The 22,668-nt window shown below is 44.4% G+C and overlaps 2 protein-coding genes across 4 annotated transcripts; both read right to left on the reverse strand.

Moving 5' to 3' along the window:
• Window positions 1-462: 462 nt before the first annotated feature.
• On the reverse strand, window positions 463-8,381 carry MIIP (migration and invasion inhibitory protein). Of its 3 annotated transcripts, none has more exons than XM_063176972.1 (11): window positions 8,302-8,381; window positions 6,767-6,919; window positions 6,481-6,652; window positions 5,481-5,942; window positions 4,748-4,847; window positions 4,210-4,321; window positions 3,962-4,020; window positions 3,409-3,538; window positions 2,539-2,635; window positions 1,689-1,796; window positions 463-697 (listed from the first exon to the last, which is right to left on the reverse strand). In XM_063176972.1, exons 3-11 carry the CDS (start codon window positions 6,649-6,651, stop codon window positions 626-628), a joined length of 1,311 nt encoding a protein of 436 aa, XP_063033042.1. In that variant the 5' UTR covers window position 6,652; window positions 6,767-6,919; window positions 8,302-8,381; the 3' UTR covers window positions 463-625. The 3 variants fall into 3 exon arrangements, with proteins under 3 accessions (XP_063033042.1, XP_063033039.1, XP_063033041.1); XM_063176969.1 differs by having other exon boundaries at window positions 4,748-4,850; XM_063176971.1 differs by having other exon boundaries at window positions 4,748-4,850; window positions 6,481-6,692.
• Window positions 8,382-9,747: 1,366 nt separating this feature from the next.
• MFN2 (mitofusin 2) lies at window positions 9,748-22,068 on the reverse strand. Its single transcript, XM_063177181.1, has 19 exons — window positions 22,011-22,068; window positions 20,938-21,092; window positions 20,264-20,442; window positions 19,458-19,593; window positions 18,962-19,124; window positions 18,343-18,467; window positions 17,937-18,045; window positions 17,738-17,845; window positions 17,236-17,389; window positions 16,934-17,001; window positions 16,671-16,792; window positions 16,213-16,339; window positions 15,938-16,042; window positions 15,423-15,525; window positions 14,531-14,751; window positions 14,244-14,393; window positions 13,819-14,015; window positions 13,339-13,473; window positions 9,748-12,685 (listed from the first exon to the last, which is right to left on the reverse strand). The coding sequence occupies exons 3-19, from the start codon at window positions 20,436-20,438 to the stop codon at window positions 12,616-12,618; spliced, it is 2,268 nt and encodes a 755-aa protein (XP_063033251.1). The 5' UTR covers window positions 20,439-20,442; window positions 20,938-21,092; window positions 22,011-22,068; the 3' UTR covers window positions 9,748-12,615.
• Window positions 22,069-22,668: the final 600 nt, after the last annotated feature.

Raw genomic sequence — 22,668 nt, forward strand, 5'->3', positions numbered from 1 at the left:
ACTATTTAAAGGCATTATCTAGCTCATTGATGAATAAAATCTCAATTTAACTTTTTTTTCCACATTCAAAGTTACTCTGATGTACTACACTCTGTAGCTACACACATTTCACTGAGAATAAACTGAATTTTAAAAATTTTTACAAATCATTGAGGAGCTCAAGTTTAGCACACTAGAAAACTGCGTGTCATGTTTCAAATATTTGGAAATAAACATATTTGTGTCACTCCACTGAGCCAGGCCAATTCCTCACCCTGGCATTCAGAGTTAGTGCTATGCTGCTGGTCACTCAGTTGAGGATGCACCAGTGATCCTGCACACATGACTTTATCCAGCCCTGGCTGGGACACTTCATGCAGCTCTCAGCAGCTGTAAAAGGCAAAAAATGCAAAGTGAACACAGTGACTGTGCAAACTCAGATCTATCTATTGGCTGCTCACATAAGCACATGACTATGAAAACTGGGGAAAATCTGTCCAAAGATTTATTTTTATCCAAACTGCTTTGTTTCTGAGTTGTTTCCACATGCTGTGCTCATCCCTTCCACAGGCAGTCATGATCCAGAGTGTTGAGGGGATCTGAGCTGAGGGCTGCTGCCTGCTGTCCTGGTTGGCTCTGCTAAACCTCAGGTGTGCCAAGTGAGGCAGTGCAGGACCTTGTCAGTTCTGGCTTCTCCTGACAATCTGGACACTGGATCCTGAAATCCAAATAAAGAGGATATTAATCAAAGAATGCCAAAGTGACTTTCCCCATTTTGATGAAGACTGGTGAGCTGAACAGGCTTTTGCCTGTTACCGAGCTCCATTTGCATTTTGTCTCTGTGCACACCAGTCAGCAGAAGAAAAACTTTTCCCAGTAGTGATAGGGAGATACTCTTCCAGGCATTTTTGTTTGCTCAGCCCTCAATAATCACACCCTTTAGAGATGGGGCTGCAATTTCCATTTGTGCAATTCCCAACTGTCACCACCGTATTTTCTGAAAAATCCCTTTTTGTATAATTAAATAAATAAATAATTAAAATAAAAAGAAACTGTGTTGAGCTGTCTGGGAAAACTCAGGAGGTTCTTCTGTGTCCAGCCTTGGCTGTGAACTCTGCCCATCTTCAGCTGTTCATCTACTGTTCTTCAGCTCAGGCTATGGCCAACATCTGGTGTCACCATTTGTGGTATTTTCAGGGTTCCTCGTGGCAGGAAGGAAATTATGAATCTGACTCCATGTTCTTAAAAGGCTAATTTATTATGATATGATATGATATGATATGATATGATATGATATGATATGATATGATATGATATGATATTATATTATATTATATTACATTATATTATATTATATTATGGAATGCTATACTAAATTATACTAAAGAATAGAGAAAGGATACTGAAGGCTTAACAAGATAATAATGAAAATTCATGACTCTCCAGAGTCCCAACACAGCTGGACTGTGATTGGTCATTAAGTAAAAACAATTCACATGAAATCGATGAAACAATTCACATGTTGGATAAACAATCTCCACACCACATTCCAAAGCAGCAAAACACAGGAGAAGCAATCAGATAATTATTGTTTTCATTTTTCTCTGAGGCTTCTCAGCTTCCCAGGAGAAGAATCCTGGCAAAAGGATTTTTCAGAAAATATGATGGTGACACCCAGCATCTCCTGGGACTCTGGAGGCTGTGCTTACCAGGTAAGGGTAGGGAGAAGGTTTCTCTTCCAGTGAGGCTCTCAGATCCAAACTGCTGAGCAGGGTGCTGCTGGAAGGAACCATGTTTTCCCAGCCAGCCAGGCAATGCTGTGAAAAAAAGTGGGAATTTTTTTCCCTTTTTTATCTATTGTGGCCTGTTATTGCTTAGAAGTAGCTTCTGCATAATTGAGTAATTAATCTATTGTTTTTTATATGACTAACAGGAAATAAATGAAATCTCAAACAAAAGAGAACTAAACAGTTCTCTTCCACTTTTCTAAACTGATCTTTCACTCTGAGAACTCAAGCACCTGACCCCTCTGAACCTGTCTCAACTGACTCATCCAGTTCCCTAAACCACAAAACTGAGCTTCCTCCCACCTCTTCCCTGGAAATCTCCAGGCCAGGGCTAGGTTAAATTAACAACACTGCCCGCAGCATTGACTGGAATGGAACACAGGACCAGCAACACAACAGCAGTTTTAAATCCACCCTTGCCACTACTGATTTTGTGAATACTTTATGTAGACACTTGCCTTTCAGACTTATTAATGTCTGTGGAAACAAACACAGGTACTCTTAGCTATGCTGAGAGGTAAGTGCCTGAAACAAGTCAGCCAAATCTCCACATGGCATTTCCTTTTGTGCAGTGTAAAGCACTGGAAATATGTCATACACCAAGGCATTAACTCAGAAACACCCCAAAGGATGTTCTGGCTATCTCACTGATGCTTATCAAAAATTTTAATGGAAACTCTGCCAAGGGAATAAATCCCAGATTCTCCTTCCTTCTTGCTATAAAGCAAGGACCAGCTGGGGTTGTGCCTTCAGCAGGGAGGCAGTGACTTACCGAGGACAGTGCAAGGTCATCTGCTGGCTGGAAGCTCCTCCTGCGATGGGCTCGGTACCTGTGGGCTGGCAAAAGGGCCCCCCTGGGAATGCTCACCCTGGAACCACACAAGGGAATCACAGAATCACAGAATCATGAGGTTGGAAGAGATCTTTAAGATCATCGAGTCCAACCCATGCTCTAACACCTCACCTAGACTATAGCACCAAGTGCCATGTCCAGCCTTTTTATAAACACATCCAGAGATGGTGATTCTACCCCTCCCTGGGAAGAGCATTCCAAAACTTTATTATTCTTTTGGTGAAAAATTTCTTCCTAATATCCAACCTGTACCTTCCCTGGTGTAGCTTGAGACTGTGTCCTCTGTCAGAGACCAACCCCACCTGTCTGCAGCTTCCCTTCAGGAGAGCAATAAGGTCACCTCTGAGCCTCCTCTTCTCCAGGCTAAAACAGCCCCAGCTCCTTCAAACATTCCTAACAGGGCTTGTGTTCCAAGGAAGTAGGAAGTTGTAGGAAGTAACTGCCCACACCTCTGGCACAGGGAATCTGCATGCCTTCCCACTCAGAATCCAAGGGTCTAACCCCAAAGTGAACCAAGTGAACCATTTTGGATTAGGGCAGTAGACACTTTACATGTACATTCAGATTCTGAATCAAATTCAGACAAAACATGCATTTCTCATTGATTTCAAGACTTATAGAAAAGATCAGTAAGGAGTTTCTAAGCAAGAGATCTCTGCCTTGAAAACAGCAACCTTCTACAGAACTGTTGGGATGCTCTTTTCTCCTACACCTGATCAGATTTTCTTCTCTATTTTTTTTTTTTTTTTCTTGATTTGTGCACATTACAAAGCAGGAATTCTTATCTACCTGACATGGGTTGGCTCCTTCAGAGTCCCTGGGGGCTGGTGGCTACGTGGGATCTTACACACAGGGCAGGCAGCTTCTGAATCCACAGGGATGGTGAAGAGACGCTCGTTCAATCCATAGCAGTAAACACCTGCACAGAACAACAAACTTTCATCAGGTTTCTTGTTTGTCACAAGGTCCCTGAACCCAGCCAAAAAAGCTGTGTTCTATCACAGCACCACATCTGCATTCTATAAAAAGAGCTGCTTTTCCTGATATATCTTATACATTTCCTGTCCCCAAGTAAGTTCCTAAAAAGCAAAACCAAAACTTCAACCTCTTCAATTTAGAAACAGAACATCAGCCAATTACAAGAAACCCTAACAAATTAAAATGACACTCAGAGTGGATCCCTAGAAGACTCAATTATCTTTGGTATCTTTGATTCTGGTTGAAAAGCTGTAGCTGAAAATAACACATTCTTGCTGGTCTTGCATGACGTGGTGCTCTCTCAGGTACAGACTGCTTAGTTCTTTATTCACAGAAATTGAATTAGGAAGAAATATGATCTTACACTTATGAGAACCAATTATCAAATCCAGTTCTTGTTCAGGACCTGTGTAATCCTCAGGCCTACAGAAACACACAAGAAAATCAGTTAGTGACAGAGGGCTGGCCCTCTGAACAGCACTGCACACATGACTGAGAGGTAAATAAAGACCCTCACAATGTCCTGCTCCAATCAGACTATGCTTATCATTACTACAGGGATTACTAAGGGATTGAACATTGCTGTTTCAGCCCTTCCCCATCCCCACTTACTCCAGGTGCTGCTGGTGAATGCAGGTTTCTCTGTTGGACTGTCGGAACTCCTGCAGCTCAGCAAAGTATTGCTCAGATTTTTCTGTTACTGGAGACTTTGTATCAAGAAGCCCTGAGAATACCAAGGAAAGAGAATGATTTAATGATTTTCAATGATTTACAAAATTTGGGAAAGTACCAAAGCAAGCCTCACAAGATACTGTCCAAACAAAATAATAACAATGAGAAGGGCAGAGCATGTCAAGCCAGAGATTTACTGTATGGTTTGGGTCCTTATTGCATTAATTCATTCCAGGTATTTGCTATCCCTTCTGACCTCACCAGGCTTTGCCATCTGCTGCCTGAATTCCCACATCACTGCCACCTCACCTCTAGTCTGGAGAGGGGCCTCAGACAAAGCTGCAGTCCCTCTGCTGGGACCTGCTCCATTGGCCCTAGGACAGCAGTTCCATCACACCCCAAAGGGATCATAAACTGTGTTTTAACTCTGAATATCACCACACCACTCTGAGAGCTCTGCTTCAGAGTTAGGATTCACCTGCAATCCAGTCATAGCCCAGGAAAGGATGGGCAGACCAGCTGCTGACAGGTATGGCATCTTCTTCATGGTCAGGCTGGAAAGTCACACGGCGAGTTTCCTTCTGAAAGAAAACAATTAATAACAACTTCCAAATCACCTGACAGGACATTCAAAAGCACAGCTGAGGAAACAACCAGAAGCTGTTCAGATGGGACAGCTGTGGCTGAGTTTGAGACTGGATTCCATCTATGCCCCTCCCAGTAATTTGCTCACCAGCTCTTTGCCTTGTCAATAAATAAAACAGAAAGAGGAGACAGGGACTTGCCAAATAAAGCAGGATTTTTCAAAGCTTTAAACAAAATGCTGAGCTGCATCACACATCACCAAAGAGAAGGCAACCTGTGCTGCCATGGAGGATGATCACAGCCAGGGCCTGCCCTTCATGCCTAAGGAGACAAACTGTGGAACAGCAGCACTGCAGCTGCCTGCTCTCCCTCAGCATGGGGATGGCATCTGCAGAAGCCAGACAACACTTCCCAGTGAAATGTTACAGATTTCTGGTCTTTCAGTTCACTGGCTCAGGAAAGCAGGGCCTGAACAAACTGCCAACAGCTGCTACAGCTGGGAACAGCTCTGACCCCAAATTTCCAATTCATACAGTGGGAACAGGGGAGGTAACATTCACCCAGCCCTTCCTCCTCATCATTCTGCTGACTCAGGAAAATAAGAAAAGCATTGGTTTAACATTTACCTTCAAGTCCTTGGACTGAGGCATCAGCAAGACTGATTTAGGGCCGTGGGGCTCTCTGATGACCATGTGCTGCTCACCAGTCTCTTTATTTTGCACTCTGCTCAGTGATAGCCCTGGATGACACTTCTCATGGAAACCATGCAGCAGAGCAGACTCTTTTCTGTTCTCTCCATGCCCCAGGAAGGAGGATTCTTTCTCTGGACTTCCTTGAGCACCACCATCCTCATCCACTCTGGAGTTTTCTCTGCCACACATGACTGCAGACATTGGCATAACATTCTTCTCTTTCCCAGGGAAGTTGGAATCAAGACCTGCTCCTTCCTGTGTCTTCACTTGCTGTTGCTGCACCCCTCTGGCACTGCTGCTGTGTTCAGGAGATGAACTGAGGGCTGGGCCAGCTCTGGGCTCCACAGACACCTTTATTCCAGGCTCAGATTTTACTGCATCAGCCCGATTTTCCTCCTGTAAGGACAGACTCTCTTAACACATTATCACCAGTCAGACTACAAACACCTTTTGTAAGAACATTTCACTCACTAAATCAACCTCTCTTTCTAGTCTGTTCACTCCTTTAAATTCCTGCAGGGGAAAAAGAAAAATCCTTATGTTCTGGAGAGTGTAAGAAAGAGATCCAGTAGAAGAGATCCACTTCCAATGGAAGCTTTTCCCTAAATGTAGCTCTTCCCAATTTCAGGAACCATTGAACTTTCAGCCCTTGTGCTTAGAAGAAACAGAAGGATTTTGTTCCACAATGCTCATTCCTATTTTAGAAGAAGAAACTTGCCTTTCTTAGGCAGGAACTGATCTCCAAACCCAGGAGAACAGATTGAGACCACAGAGTAAACAACATCCAAGAGACTTTTCTAACAGAATCCATACTCCACATACCACTTTCTAAGAGCTCTTCCATGTCCATATGTCTCCTTGAGCACACCAAACCACAGGCAGAGCTGCTGTCTGTCATAGAGGCCCATCTGCTCCCTGAATTTCTAGCACATACCACTCTCCTGGACAAGGGGATCAATCTCTCAGCAGATGCAATGCCATGATGAGATGCTGGAAGGAGATGCTTTCTGGGAAGTTCTTTTCTCATCTTCTCCTGCTTCATTCTCAGCCTCTGCAGAAGGTCCTGGCTGGCCTGGCGCAGCCTCATCATGAGCTCTAAGTCCATCCTACAAAAATATTTTAATGTAAAGCCAGAAGGAGAGTGAACTACATGAATTCACTACATTAAGTGAAGCAGCAGACACGCTTTTTTCAGGGGACTTTTCCTAAAAAATACTTACAGCTGTTGAAATGTTGATTCTTGCTCCTGAGAAATCAGCCAGTCTCAAAACTCCTTATGCTCAGAACCAGCACCACAAGATACTTCTCTCCCCTTGGATAAACTGCCAAATATTTTCCACTCAGAAACTGGGAACTGACTAAACGAGGAAACACTGACAGAGGAAACAGTAAACATGAAAAATTCACATTAAAAAGCTCAATAAGAGACATTTTGTTTAGAGGCTGTTATTTAGGACATACTTATGCAATTCTGCTGTAATGTTCTTTCGAAGCATTGAAATTTATATTGTGATAACACCAGGATGCTTGTAAATTCGAAGTGTAACTAATTAACATATCTGCTACATCCAAAAGAAATACAGAGTCAAAGCTGTCCTCCATGTTCCCTGGCCAGGAAGGCTCCAAAAGGCTCAGCTGTGACACAGGACTACAGTTCAGGCAATTCCAATCCCACAAATTCATTAAATTAAATCCCACAAATGGATGCCCTTTTATTAGAAGAGGGAGGTGAAAAGGAGTTAATAATCAGATAAATAAATAAAACCTAGTTTGACCGAAAGGCTGTCACACTGTTCAACATCTTTACAATATCACAAGTGCCTCCTAATTTGCAGAAAGTGGATTTTAAAATAAAACAGCTGCAAGCACTAAACCAAACTCCCACAACTGCTTTTGGCTAGACTGATAAATTATGTTCTAAAGAAGACTTTGTGTTTCTCTGGGACTTCTGTTCTAAAGGATCCCCAAAACCTTCTGCAAAGCTCATCTAATTTGTGTCTGCATCTGCTACCTTGGCAACTGGACATGAGGAATCAAATGCACATGTGATACAACAGCAGTGGGAAGAATCAAGAGCACTGCTAACTATCAACAAACTACAACATCTCTTTGTTACAAAAAATAAGGGAGACGTGCATTACAAAACATAAAACAGAAATATCAGTGTTGAGGCATTAAATTTGAGACAATTTGGAAAAAAAATGTAGTTCTCACAGCCTTCACAGGACAAAGCTAATAGATTTGATGAGCATCCACTCATTATTGCTTATCAGAAAGAAATACTCGGAAAATAACATCAGTCAGGGGACTTTCTGGAAGGGTTTTACCAGATGAGGTCCGCTCTTGGCATAATCTACAAATCCTTCATGTCCAGCCCCGGGGGCTCAGGTTTATGAAACTGCTGCAAAGTGAAATCTTTCTGAAAAGGAGCTTGGCCTCCCGCAGTTAATAAACAACGGTTGTGTGGGGAGCTGAGAACCCCGCGAGGGAGGTGTTTAAACTGCGCGCTGCTTCTGCACAGATGCGCTGGTTCGGACCGCCAATGCTCACAAGCGAGAGCCCGAGCACTGTAAAATTGTAAAATTGTAAATGTCCCCTTTCCTATCCGAGAGGCCAGTCCGGCAGCGATCGGTGAACTCTTCCTTCCCTCCCTCCCTCCCTCCCTCCCCGGCAGCCCGCGGGTCCCGCCCGGCCCTGCGGCCCCGGGGCTGAGGCGTTCAAAGTCCCCGCGCCGGCCCCGCGTTCCCCGGCCCACCTGCGCCGCCCCCGCCGCTCCGGGGCTGCCCGCCCGCTCCGGGAGCCGGGGGCTGCCCGCCCAGCTCCAGCCGCCGCCGGGATTCCCCCGGGCGGCCCCGGCGCGGCCGTTCGAGCAGGCGGGCCCGCCCCACGGCTCCCGGCATGCGCGGGGCCTGCCCGGCCCGGCCGCGGGCCGCAGGAAGCGGGGTAGGGCTGGGGACAGGGCCCTGCCTCGGCCCGGCCGCGGGTGGAGCTCCGGACAGAGCCCTGGAGCGACCCTGAGGGACCTGCCCGGCTCGGGACAGAGCCCTGGAGCGACCCTGAGGGACCTGCCCGGCTCCGGACAGAGCCCTGGAGCGACCCTGAGGGACCTGCCCGGCTCGGGACAGAGCCCTGGAGCGGCCCGGCTGCTGGAGGCGGAGTAGAGCTCGGGACAGAGCCCTGGTGTGACCATGCAGGACCTGCCGGGCCCGGGACAGAGCCCTGGCACGACCGTGAGGGGCCTGCCCAGCTCGGGACAGAGCCCCAGCACGATCCTGCTCCCAACGCTGTGTCGGAAGGGTTGTGTACCCCCTGCACCTCCACAGACCAAGGAGTTGTTTTTGAAAGGAATAGGGGATTTGTTTTTACAAACCAGCCGTTGTCTACTGGTAGATAAAACCAGCACTGGGACATAAAAGAAGTAATGGGAAGGATTCCACTCATTGACTAATGGAAAGAGATATTTGCTTTTATGAATAAACTTTAGGTTTGCTGATAAATGAAATTAGACATTGAGAAATGGAAGAAGCAATGGAGAAGAAAAACCCCTAAATTCTGCAAGAATTAAAAATTAAAAGGGAGGGTTGTACATTAGAGGGGAATCGTTGGTATCAGGTATTCTGGGAAGTCTGAACCTCTCAAGTACCTCAGACAATGGGGAAAGAGAGAAGGGAAATGTGGCTGGAAATTGGGATAAAAAGGAGGCTGCATCCTCCAAAATTTGGAGAGATCCCAGGGGAATGCCCCATGGCCTCTCCCTTTATTGGAATAAAGTCAAAGGACTCCTCTGTCTCCTTTTTGGACATAAACCTCTGGTGTTTGTGGATTAATTTTCCTGACATTTTGAAGCCTCATTACGGGAAATCTGGCCTTCTCTAACTTTGATGTAACTTACCAGCTGAGGATACTGATGCACCAGAGTTTCAGGCCACCAACTCAGTGGTTGCTCACTATTATTTCCAACAATATTCTCAAGAAATCATTGATTCAATACTGACAATTTGAGTGCAACTAAAACTTCCTATCAGGCAATTCAGTACCATTGGTCTCCTTGTTAATTTGCAAAGTAAGAACACAGAAAAAGGTCACAAGTGTCAAAGATGCAATTCAGTAACACAAAGCAACAAAGCTAAACATACTGATGTGAGCTGATATGCTTACACTGGGAGATTGTATCACAACATGCAGGACACAGCAGGAGAAATGTTTTTCCAATTCATTTTTATTTTGGTTTCCATTGTTTACAGCACTGTTACAGGACTAACTCATGCAAATTTATCACCTTAAATACAGCAGAGAAAACTCACTGGTAAGAGTATTTCGAAGAGCTCCATCAACATAATACAACAGGAAAAGTAAGTAGCAGCAATAAGATAAAAGTGCATTTAGCTGACCTTCTTTAAATGGGAGTTTGGGGAAGACTGTTTCTAGAATTACCTGTTTTAAGGAATAGTTTAGCATTCTTTATGAAAATCAGAAGAGAACAAACTCATGATAGTGTTCATTCCTCCACCACTCTCAGTTAAAGAAGTACAGCTGTAATTTGTTTCAGAGGAATCCAGCCTATAGGCCTGTCTGTTAAAAGTTTGATTCTCGATCACTTGGGCTTCCAGGACAAGGTTACACTCACACACGTTAGCAGTTTTGCTTCTGAAAAAGTTCAAGTGGTTCTTTCCACCATTCTGTAGGTCAGGCTTCAGCTCTGCACTGAGAATGCCAACAGCACCTGGGTCTGAGCAGCATCACACACACAGCAGCAAAACACTGGGTTCTAGGAAGCCATCAGTCTCTTTTCCCTTCACAGATAAGACACTGGCTTAAAGATCAGCTCATTTATCAGATTTCCCCTGAAGAGATAACACTACCTCGTCAAAATAAAGCACTCATGAGCTGCTAAGTAGTAGAACATCACCTCTGCCTTGACCTGGAATTGACAATGTCCTTGTGTATTGAGGACTCAATAGAACAGAACATGGCTGTGCATGTGACAGCTTGAGAGACCAAAGATTCAAACTTATTCAACCAAGACCTGCAGCAGAGTAGGACTAGATGATTCCACTTACTCCAATATACTTCACCACAAGCTCAGAGTACCCACTGCCAAAAGCAAGGAGTTGAATTTCTTTCTTGCTCGTTCTCAGATTTTATCAAATCTATGTTCCCATCCTGGTGGATACCTGAGGAACTCAGTCAAGGTAAAAACACCTTCTGATAGAAATTCTGAGCTTTTCAGTTTGAGCTGGAGTCAAAGCTTTCTACTGGAAGGGAAAGGTTTGTTTCCTTTCTGCATTCTAGGGATGTCTCACTGTCAGCTCCTACACAATCAAGACAAGTCTTTCTATAAATCTCAGTACAGCCTTACCTAAGAAGTACTTACTGACATTTCACTATTTTTACTCCCTCAAGCATCAGGCAGCTTCTTTCTGGAAGTTCCATGATATGAAAAACATGTGACTTATCACATGCACATATATTCATACCTGAGCATTAATGAGAAATCCTAATGCCATTTTCAAGGGAAAAAGTCTCTTTGTCAGTATGAAGAACATCCCACTGCTCAGTAGTTCAGAATTCAGCTGGGACCTGCTCAAGGACGGCCCATATTCTGTGTGTGTGTGATGCTGAAGAGATACAGGTTGTCACTAACCTCAGGACTACAGGATCTGATTCTGGATTCCTCAGATATTTTGTAGGTAACAGAAAGATTATAACCAACACATGGCAAAATACTGACCTACAAGGAGAGAAAGAAGCTTGCAGTAGAGGAACTTAATCCTACTCAAGCTCCTAAAGTCAGCCAGAATTTCTTCTCTGCCCAATCCTACTGGAAGAGACTCAAGTCCTTACAATTCCCAATTATTATATTCCCAATGCATCAGAGCAAAACTCAACAATTAATTTCATGTATTTGCAAATAAAGAATGTATTTTAAAAACTAATTTGCTTTAAGTCATTCTTGCCCTGACATGAACCACAAGAGCCACAACTCCCCCCACCCCAGAGGAGCTGTACTTGCCAGCATGTTCTGATACTTTTAACAGAAGGTAAAAATACCAAATCCTATTGCTGCCCAGACTGTACATCCTGTGGGAACTCTACATGAAGCAACATCTCTTCCAGCGTGTCATCCACATGCTGTTCTTGTGGCCAAACAGTGGTAATGGAATTCCACAGGCCTGCTTCCAGAAAGACAGCTGTGCTTTTCCAAAAAAAACCCCACATTCCTCAACTGAGCTCATCATGCAGTGCTTTACATTGTGTCAACTGGCTTCTCTTTCCTCGTTTTCTTCTTCAACAAGCTGCCAAATTGTCAGCACTATCTCCTTCACAGGAACTAGCTCTGTCTTTGCAAACTATTTGTCCATGATGGGGAGTGGGCCAGACTGTGTTATTAGAGCTCTTAAGAGGAAGAAACTAACTCCAAATTCACTAAGCTTACCAAACAAAATCTTAATCCCTCCTGCTCCAGAGGAGAACTGGGTTTTGTTCACAGGTTTAAGCATCCTGAGAGCAAAAAACCTTTCTATGCAGTGACACTGTGATTTTGTTATGTTCTAGAATAAGGGAATGTTAACCTCAGACAAGCCTGTGTGGGCTATAAATGCTTTGTGAAACCACCACCATGTCTGTGTGTGTGGGATGTGTTTAATCAAACAGCTGCTTGTCACACATATGTCAACCTGGGGCTTCAAAAGTTCTGTCTTTATGGAGTCATTTGTTTTACTTCATAAAGATGGGTCAGAATAACTTTTAACCTGATAAACATTTGCTTGATTGCTTTAAATTTGTTTAAAGCAAAATAAAGTACAGTAAAAGCCCCCTGTAAATGTATAAAGCACACACTCCTCCTGAAGTAGCCTGGTCTCACAAGGAAAAAGAAGAGTTATTAACAGGTAGTGTTTGGAGGTGGGACACAGAACAGGGAAGCAGAATCCTACTGTTCACACAGCAACTGGAAACACAGCAATCTGCTCTTGCTCATTCCCTTTAGGGAATTCCATCACCCACCATGTTCTCTGCAGTAATTAAGAGAGCACTGAAGGGGAACTGTTGTTTTTCTCTTTTGCTCACACTATCTGCTTTGCTGCAGGTACTGATGTGTGAACATGTTGAGCTCACTGTCAAGCCAGCCTGCTTTGTTCCTGCAAGGACAGAAAGTTTTGTTAGATGAATGAAACAGTGAGGGAAGTCTTTCTGATTTCTCAAGCCAGTCAGAAAGAACTGCAACAAGAATAAATACACAGCAAGGCATGGAGTGCCAGAGGTTCATCCAAAAGGCTGCTGCCATTCCTTTGCAGGTCAAGAATGCTTGCCTGGTGTCAGTCCCTAAGCTTTGAGGTTTAAACAGAGATTTTGGACACAACTTCACATTGGTCTTACTGTGCAGGTAAGGAATGTTTGAAAAAGTCTTCCCAACATCCTCTGCAGGGTAAAGAAAGCAGCAGAAAACTGAGTACAAAGGTGAAGGCAAGACTTTTTGCATCATTTTATAAGGACCTAAAGGAGCTTGTAGGAGTGGAAGACTGCATGGTTTCATAAATGGGAAGGAACTGTAATTCCAAAAAAAATTAAAAACAGGAAGAAAAAGGTGCTTTGTGGGACAGAAGCTTTAAATGACTGTCAACAGTCCATAGGAAAGTACCTAGTGAAAGGGAACATGACTTGGTAGGGAAAAGTGCTGACACCTGCACATCAAGTGCTATGACTAAGACAGAAGGAACTCTAAGCCACACCTCATATGAACATCCTGGGGCAATCACATGAAAAACAATTACATGGAATAATCAAATCTCACCTGAGCAGTTTTGCTTTGCTCTGCAGTGAATCCAAAACTTCTATTTTTTTATTCATGGCAGAAATTTCTTGCTCCAGATTGTCCCGTGTGACATCCACTTGCTGACACAAATGAGCAAATGTTCCAGCAAGCTCTCTATGAAACAAGAAGAGTTGTGTATAATGGAAAGTAAGAGCAAGCAGCACATTCAAGGAATAAATCCCTTTGATGTACAGGGATGGTGGTATCGTGATTCAGACACTCATCTTTCCACTTCTGCACAATATGTCAGAGCATTTTGATTTGAGACATGGAAGTATATTAAGACTAATGCCTAACAGCACCCAAACACTACATAATCAAAATAAAGTAATATTATTTTAAAACATGTGTCATTACATTTCTGAAAATCTGGAATTCAGCATGAATAGAAGGAACAGCACTAAAAAACCCCAAACAGCAGAATTTCCATGAGGTGTTAGCTGTATAGAGGGAACTCACTGCTGGACTTGGTGGCTGCAGTTGGAGCCTGTGTAGCTGACAATGAGCTGCAGTTTCTCCCCAGCATACTCCACAAACTGCCTCTTGAAAGCTCTCTCCTTGGCTTTGGTGGTCCAGGTGAGGCGCTCGTACACATAGAGCAGCCCATAAAGGCCAAAAGAGAGAGCAATCAGTCTCCAACCCACAGCCTTCCAGACCTAAAGAAGCACAAGATAAACAAATTACACAATATTACTGATATTCACTCCCAACAATGGTGCAGACAGCACTGCAAAATCAGCTCACTGTACTCAAGTGGAAGATAAAGGAGAAAACAGAAAATCTATCTGTCAATAGCAAATATCTACAGGATTTGGCAGTGCAAATGCTTTTTACATCAGTGCTCCAACTGAGGTTATAAAATACCACCTAGAATGCACACATACCACACCACCAACCACGATGATCCCCATGGAAGTCCGGGAAGTTAAAGAGGCCAGTCCAGTCACCATGGACACCATGAGTTCTTCCTGGGTCATAGAGCCCTGAGGCAAAGGAGGCAGACTGGGATTTGCTGGTGTTAAAGGGCGCTGAACCTGATTAGAAAAGCAGGGACAAAACAAAATCAAAGAAGAGAATAAAAGGAGGTGAACTGCTGCTCTTCCCACCAAAGGAACTTCAGCAGCCATTGAAATAATGAATATCTACCCCAGTCACTCAGTGAGGTATCTACCTGGTCATTATAGCCCATCAAGGCCCGACGACCATTCTTTGGTCCCAAAAATCTGTTCACCAGCATTGTCCATCCCAGAGAGAAATGGAATTCTATGTCCTCCTGGAAGTCAGCACAGAGCTTGTCACAGTTCAGGTCGTAGCTGAGCCTGAAGCACTGCCTGGGAATTAACAGGTCTATCTGGCCCCGCACAGACACTGGGAGGAGGGGTTTTAAACCATCTACACAGAGAGAAAACAAAAACATGCAAAAAACAGCTCATGAGTTCACAAGAATTGACTGGTCTTGTACTCTATAATCAAGGTGCTTATGGCTTGTTTCATCCTCTACACTCAGTTTTCTTAGTATGTTAAATTTTATATGCCAAGCATGTTACAAAGTAAGAGATACATCATCAATTACTATTCAATTCTTGGTTCTTCAGACCAACCAGAAGGAAATCTTTCTATGAACCTTTCAAAATCCTTATAGGCAGCTGGTGAAGTTTACAGATTAGCAAGACCTTGGGAAACAAAATCTGAAATCCAGTACTTTAGGCACCATGGTCCCATATTCAGACAGGCCTAGTTCCAAATAATTTGTATTTCATTAGGATTTGGTATGAGAATCTCCCAAATTTCACCAGTTCCATTGTAATGAGCATTACTTTGTCATGCCACCCAATGTCATGAGGATTACACTGTGACTGTACATATTCATTAGGAAATCACTGCCTAAGCTCAGACACAGAACTAGTCACTCCACACAACAGCATTACTCATCAAGATGGAAACTAAGATGGTGTCAGCTGCACGTCAGCCACTGGATTAATGAGAAACCCAGAACATGTACCTAGGTATTTCAAAATGCAATTCAAGGGAAGAGAAAGGGCAGTAGTGCCTGTGGAACTGACCTATCATTTCTTGCTGCACTGTCTGCAGGGAAGTTGTGATAGCACTGGAGCAACGATCTGACATGTTACGGCCCAGGCCTTCCTCGATGTGTTTATGCAGCTCCTAACAAACAAAGAAAGGGTTAAGATTAAATTGTTAAGATTAAAATAAACATAGCTAAGATGCAGACTGAAGGTGCTAGAGCTTGCTAGTTAAAAAAGACCCTCCCAAAACAGGAGCACACAATCTGTCTGCCCAGTTTTTTAACATTAATATCATACCTCCCCCCATTTTTCAGTGAAAGGGATGAAAAGGCAAATTTAAAAAAATCTCACATAGACTCTAGTTCAGGAAAAGTTCTGTTCAACCTATATAATATCATATATAACATGTATCAATTTATTACAGAGATTATTAAAAAACTAAATCTTTAGCTCATAACCTAGCTGGAAGATTGAAATGCCTAACAATGAGCTGGCATAATTACTCACAGCTAAAAAAGGTCTCTTAAATTGCTTAAGCAAACATCACTTACAGTCTTGTACACTTTAAGAACTACTTGAGATGGGTGGAAATCTGCTTGGTATTCATCTACCAACACTGAGAGCCGTCTGATTTCTTCTGCCATTGCATTTGACACCTAAAGATACAGCACAGGAGAGAAAATGGAGCTTCTGAAAGCTTTTCACCTCTTCCCATATGTAACTCCCACATTTTTAGAGCTTCAAAGCTTTGTCAGCACTATGCATTTTCCTCACCATGCTTGCAGCTGTTTCACACAATCAGTTTTCTGCAGACACTCCTCCTTACCTGCCTCTCCACCTCTTCAGTGATTTGTTTGATCTTCCTCTTGTAGTCTTGAGTAAGGAGCTCCAGCTGTTTGTCAATGAAACCCAGACGATCCTGACGGTCCTCTCGCATTTCCAGACAGTAAACACTGGTGAAAAAAAAAAACCTGTCCATCAAAATGCCAAATAAATGCAGTTTTGATCTATAAATATATTTGAATTCCAGAAATAAGACAGATTTTCCTACCCAGTAACAAAACATGTCAATATCTGCAACACATTACACAGTCATGGATGGCACAGGACAAAAATAAGGTCTTTTCTCAATACTTCATCATTCACTAGAAGCAACACCACCAATACAAGTCCTTCCTGCTCTCAAACATGCTGGATTCTGGTGTGCATTTCAGATATTCATGTTCCCTTACATTTCTCCCAGAATACAAACTGCAGTTATGCAAGCACCAGCAGAGTTCTCACCGCTGTTCCTGGGCAGCAACGTGCACGGAGTCCATGATGAGACGAACATCTTCCGCAATCTGCTTCGCTCTCACCGTGTGCTGCTCGAATTTTGTTTTCACTGCTGACTGTGAGATACATTCCTGTACACAAAAAGCAGCCCAAGATTAGCAGATACTAACACAATTTCTCCTTCCTGTACAATCTATTTCCAAAATATGTCCCCACAAGTGCCAGTTTTTCAGGAGTAAAATCTAACCAAAATGTTGGCACATAATACTCACCTCAAACCTTCTCTCGAAGCTTTGAAATTCAAGCATTCTTACTTGAAATCCATCTGCCAATGCTCCACCTGAGAGAAGGAATGCACAAAACAACCACTTAAATCTTGAGAAAGCAATCAGATGTTGGACAACAAGAAATGCTCTTGCTTTACACTGAAGCCAATGTAAAAGTGCTAAGTCACCCCTTCTGTTGCGACTGCCTTATTAATAATTTGGCCTACCCCAATTTCATGCATTTTTTGAAACAAGATACTATTTTCATCTCTGTAAGTCAATGGAAAGTTTCTGCTAGTTTTCCTCACCTCCTTCTGGCATCCCTTGAGCCCTCTGAATCCTGGCATTGAGCACCTCTTTTGCAGACACAAAGAAAATTCGATCCCCTGCCTGGGCTCGGTCCACCACACCCAGCTCATCCACCAGGAAACTGGTGCAGCGCTCCATGTGCTGCCGGCGCACCTGAGTACAGCCAGGAGAGACCACACCTGCAGTTAAATCCACATTATCCATCTCTTAAAGGTTACCCCAATGCCCTCTGCTGGTCTAAGCTACCAAAGAAGCATTGAAGAAAAAAAAAAAAACAACCTGTTATTTTATGGAATTTTCCAGAGGTTTTCTAAAGTGTTTTAACTTTTGCGAGACTCTTGGTTTCCTGCTCAGGAATTTCAAGGGTCATGTCCTCATTACTAGTCTATGTTCCCTTGAGTCTCCACACTAAGGTGATAATGATTGTATCCCCAAGGACCAGAGTCAAAACAGACTCCATAACATCCATGCAAAGAGAAGTAGTTTAAACACATCACAAACCTCCTCCATGTATTCTGGTTCTGAGGCAGATGCATCCCAACGATTATTTAAAATAAATATATTGGGTCGAGACAGACGTTCATTCACCTTGTGAAAGAACTGCTTCTCCTAAGGAAAATGAAATAAAACCTCTTTAAATTAATATGTCAAATATTTTTAACCTATAGCCAAATTCATTGAACAGGGGACTTGCACATACAGTTTGCATCAATGTTGATTCAGAATTTGCCACCAGAACAAACACATCAGCATCAAGACAGAATTTGTCAATCCAGCTGTCCAGCTCGGTGGTTACATCAATGCCAGGGCTGGAAATACACAGAAATGAGATATTACTGTGCTATGAATACAGCAAAAACAGACTTTAAAAAGTTAGTAAGAGCTTTTCAAAGCATTAATTTCCCATGCCTGAGCTACACTACCCTGAGGTGACAGAGTACAGGCTAAAAGGAAGTAATGACCAAGAAAATGGCACTGTTAATTACAGCAAGGAACTTTGGTCATTGTCTTAGATTAGAACCCTTGAGGTTTGTTAAATATATATTTGAAAACATTTCCATAATTAGCCTGTGATAAGCAGGAAAGGAAAGAAAGCTATTTCTCACCTGTCCATCAGCACCAGGTCGTCCTTTAAGAGGGAACACTTGGAATTGGGCCACATTACACTGACCAGGCTGCCAGCATTCAGATGTTCATCCTGGTGAAGGGCATGAGCCAGCTGGTTCACAGTCTAGGAAGAGATGAAATAACATTTCCTGTTTGCCAAGACCCACTAACACAGTTATCTCCCTTCAGGGCCGTTCACAGACAATTTGAGATAAAGCCCAAGTTCAAATTTTTTTCTCTCTGGAAGGTTTTCCACATAAAACCTTCTTGAGTGTCCTAGAAAAAAGGCAACTGCTAGTGAGAATTTATGAGAGATTTTTCCTGTCAGGAAAGGATATTGAGGAATTACCAGGAAGTCTGTGATTCTGTGAGTTATACAAAGCTCAGAACCTCCTGAGTCATTGTCCCCTGCTATCAGTAATAAAGACATGTCATCTCTTCCATAAAATGAGCAAGTCCCCGTTCTGCAACTTGCTTCTTACATCTAACAAAGACTCATTCTTCATCTCCACTCCTTTAATGATTAAAATCCTTAACTGTGACTATTTTTTTGCCCTTTCCTCTTCTTACATTTCTGAAGAGCTCTTATCCTTAACCTTATGTTTAAGGAGATTGTACCTTTACACTCTTCTTTTCCTCTGAACCTTCAGTCAGCAGGAAAGCCTCATGTCCATCTGTCCCTTCCACACGCAAGAAGCAATTAGTGGTGTGTCCAATTCCTGAAGGGAGCACCTTGTCCCACAGCATGGCATTTATCACAGTGCTCTTCCCATTGCTTGTCCTGCAGTCACATTAAGTACAGGGTTTCAGACTTCCAAGAGCCAGGTGAGCTCATTTTGATGTTGCAAAAGCAAGTTCTCTACAGCCAAGTTGTAACAACTTAGGTGCCAGAGGCAACCTGCAAAAAGACTTTTTTATTTCCCTATTTAAAAAATTCTTCAAATTGAAGAATTATGTGATACAATACTTGTTTCCAATTTACAAGAGCACCTATATCAGGGACATTACAAGCAAAAGCTAAAGCATCAGTGTTTATATAAATATTTTTTACTGGCTACAATACTCAAATGCTTTACTGAATGGGGAGCATAGGCAACACAAGCTTGTGACTCACCTCCCAAAAAAAGCAACTTTCATGTGTCGTCTTGCCAACACTTCACTGATACCACTGACTTTTGACAGGTAGCCTTTGACTTCCAGTACCTGCTCTTCTGTGGTGACAGGATCAAGCTCTGCATTCTTGTGTGTCTCTAAAATCAAAAGAGATCATGTCTCTGAATGCCATCTGGGTCAGACTGGGTGAAATCCCTCTCTGTGATGGTACCACTTAACATTTATCTATGTCCCACAGCTTGCATGGGTGTTCCTGACACAGGCAATGACACCCTGATGCAATTTTACAGTAGCATTTATCAAACTGACTCTTTTTTGCATCTCATAACTGTTCATGGCCTTGAACAGAACAGCCTAGAGTGCAAAGAGGCCAGCGCCCTTAGAGGTAAAATCTGTCTGTGCCTTAAGCTGTTAAAGCCAATTACTGGTGTTTGTTACATGTCAGTGGCAATGATGTGTCCAGGCAAGAATAGTGAAAGGATTACAGGCAAAAAATACCTGACTGGGGTTGTGTAATTAATTAAAAATCTCCCAAACATAAAAACCAAGCACAGCCCCCTAACTAGCTCAGTTTCTTAACATGCATGAACTTCACATCTTCAAATATGAATCTGAACTCCACCCAAATCCAACAAAATAATTTTTGCTTTTTCTTCCAAACATGAATGCACAAACAGACATGCATGTATAAATAAACACAGATTTAGCAGTGCTGTTTAACTGACTGAGGGGGCTGGTGTGTGTTTTGGGGAAATAATAAGTAGGCAGAGCTTTGTTACACACTCACAGTCCAAGAACTCAAATTACCTTCTAGGAATGAGGAGCTCTCGTTGATGTATGCAGCCAGCTGTTCAAAGATACCATTGATTTTCTTCTTTGCAGTGACAAAATGTTTAAGTGGAGAAGCATTTACCTCAGCCATGTGTCTTTTATCCTTCTTCACTGCAACTATTGAGTTGGAACGAGTAAACAGCAGGGACATTGCGCTACAGGGAAAATCCAGCAAAGAGCAGTGTCACCAAGTGCCACCACCTGTCCAGAGTGACAGAACAAAGGGGAAAGGCTTTCCATATACAGAGGGCAGGGTTAGGTGGGATATTGGGGAGAAATTCCTCCCTGTGAGGATGGTGAGCCCCTGGCAGAGGTTTCACAGAGAGGCTGTGGCTGCCCCATCCCTGGAAGTGCTCAAGGCCAGGCTGGACAGGACTTGATCCACCCTGTCTGGCAGAAGATGCCCCTGCCCACAGCAGCAGGTGGAACTGGATAATCTTTAAGGTCCCTTCCAACTCAAACCATTCCATGATTCTGTGATGCAACCAAGCATCTTAACAAGAACCAGATAAATATGCATTTTAAGGACTATCTTCTGTCTTTCATAAAGAAATTCTTCCACTTCATCAGGAAAAAAAACCCAAAACTCTTTCTTTCTCCCTTCCAATAAACAGGCTCGCAGCGATCACTCCTCCCCATCCTCTGCTTACTTTCAGGATGAGTTACGTTTTCACAAGTCACACATGGCCAGCCCGAGGCCCTCACGAAGACAAACGGCAGCAGCTTTCCCTGCCTTCTCCCTCGCCCCGGCCGCACTCGGTCCCGCAGCTCCTTCAGCGACGCCGAGTCCAGCCGGTCTCCACCCCTGTGGCAGAGTGACCGACGATGACGGACAGAGGCCACCGAGCTCCGCCATCCCAGTGTGCACGGAGAATGTCCCCGGCTCTGCTCCCCCGCCAGCCCTGTGTGCCTGGAGAGCGTCCCCGGCTCCATTCCCTCACCATCCCGGTGTGCCCCAGGGATGCTCTGGGCTCTGCTGCTCCGCCATCGCGGTGCCCGGAAAGTGTCCCCAATTCTGCTCCCCCGCCATCCCTGTGTGCCTGGAGAATGTCCCGGCTCTGTTCCCCTGACAGCCCGGTGTGCCTGGAGAATGTCCCTGGTTCTGCTCCCCCGCCATCCCGGTGTGCCCGGAAAGTGTCCCTGGTTCTGCTCCCCCTCCATCCCGGTGTGCCTGGAGAATGTCCCTGGTTCTGCTCCCCCGCCATCCCTGTGTGCCTCAGGAATGCCCCCGGCTCCATTCCCTCACCATCCCGGTGTGCCTCAGGCATGCTCTGGGCCCTGCTCCCCCGCCATCCCGGTGCCCGGAGAATGCCCCGGCTCTGTTCCCCTGCCATCCCTGTGTGCCTGGAGAATGCCCCCGGTTCTGCTCCCCCGCCATCCCTGTGTGCCTCAGGGATGCCTCCGGCTCCATTCCCTCACCATCCCGGTGTGCCTCAGGGAAGCTCAGGGCCCTGCTCCCCCGCCATACCAGTGCCCGCAGAGTGTGCTGGGTTGGCGCCCCGGCCGGACGCCGCCTCCCCTCAGCCCTCAGGGGCGGGAGAAACGGGCGGGAAGCGCCCGCCTCGCACCCCCTCAGGACCCTGCCCCAGCGGGTCCGACACTCACCCGTCCCTGCCCTTATCCCTGTCCCTATCCTTTCTTCTCCAGAGACGGCCCTCGGAGAGTCTGGGCCGGCCTGGAGGAGCTGTCGGGTCCCCTCGGCCCGGCCCCGCCCGTGGCTCACCTTCACCGCCTCTCCCGCACGGCCGCCATGTCACCCCGCGGCGCCGTCGCCCGGGCGGTGCGGGGAGGGGTTTGCGTCATCGCGGCGCGCCGGGCGCGGGGCACGCTGGGAGTTGTAGTTCCCGCCCTGATGGCGGGCGGTGGCCCGGGCCCAGCTGAGGAACAGAGCCCACAGACCGGGAAAGGGTCACGGGAAAGGTTTAATGAGAGAACCCGTGCTCAAACCGTACAGCTCGTTATCGCCACCACCGAACCGGCCCGAGGAAACGCACAACAAAAGAACAACAACGAAAAAAAAAACCCAAACAAAACCAACCCCAACATTCCCCCATCCTCCCGCAAAAAAATAAAAACAGAAACTAAAAACCCAAACAAAACAAACAAAACAAATCCCAAAACCAAACACCCAGGAAAAAAAACCCACAAAAAAACCCCAAACCAAAACATTGAACTAAAAAAAGCCCTCAAAAACCAAAAAACCCAAAACCAATACAAAAACCAAGAAAAAAACCAAACTAACAAAAACCAAAAGAAAAAAAAGCTCCAAAAAAAAAAAAAAACCAAAACCACCCCAAAAAAAAAAAACCCAAAACAAAACAACAAAAAAAAAACCCCAAAGACAAAAAAAAAAAAAAAAAAACACCCCCCAAAAAACCAAA

This window comes from Melospiza melodia, chromosome 26 (genome assembly GCF_035770615.1).
Source record: "Melospiza melodia melodia isolate bMelMel2 chromosome 26, bMelMel2.pri, whole genome shotgun sequence".
In the NCBI taxonomy this organism is placed as follows: Eukaryota; Metazoa; Chordata; class Aves; order Passeriformes; family Passerellidae; genus Melospiza; species Melospiza melodia.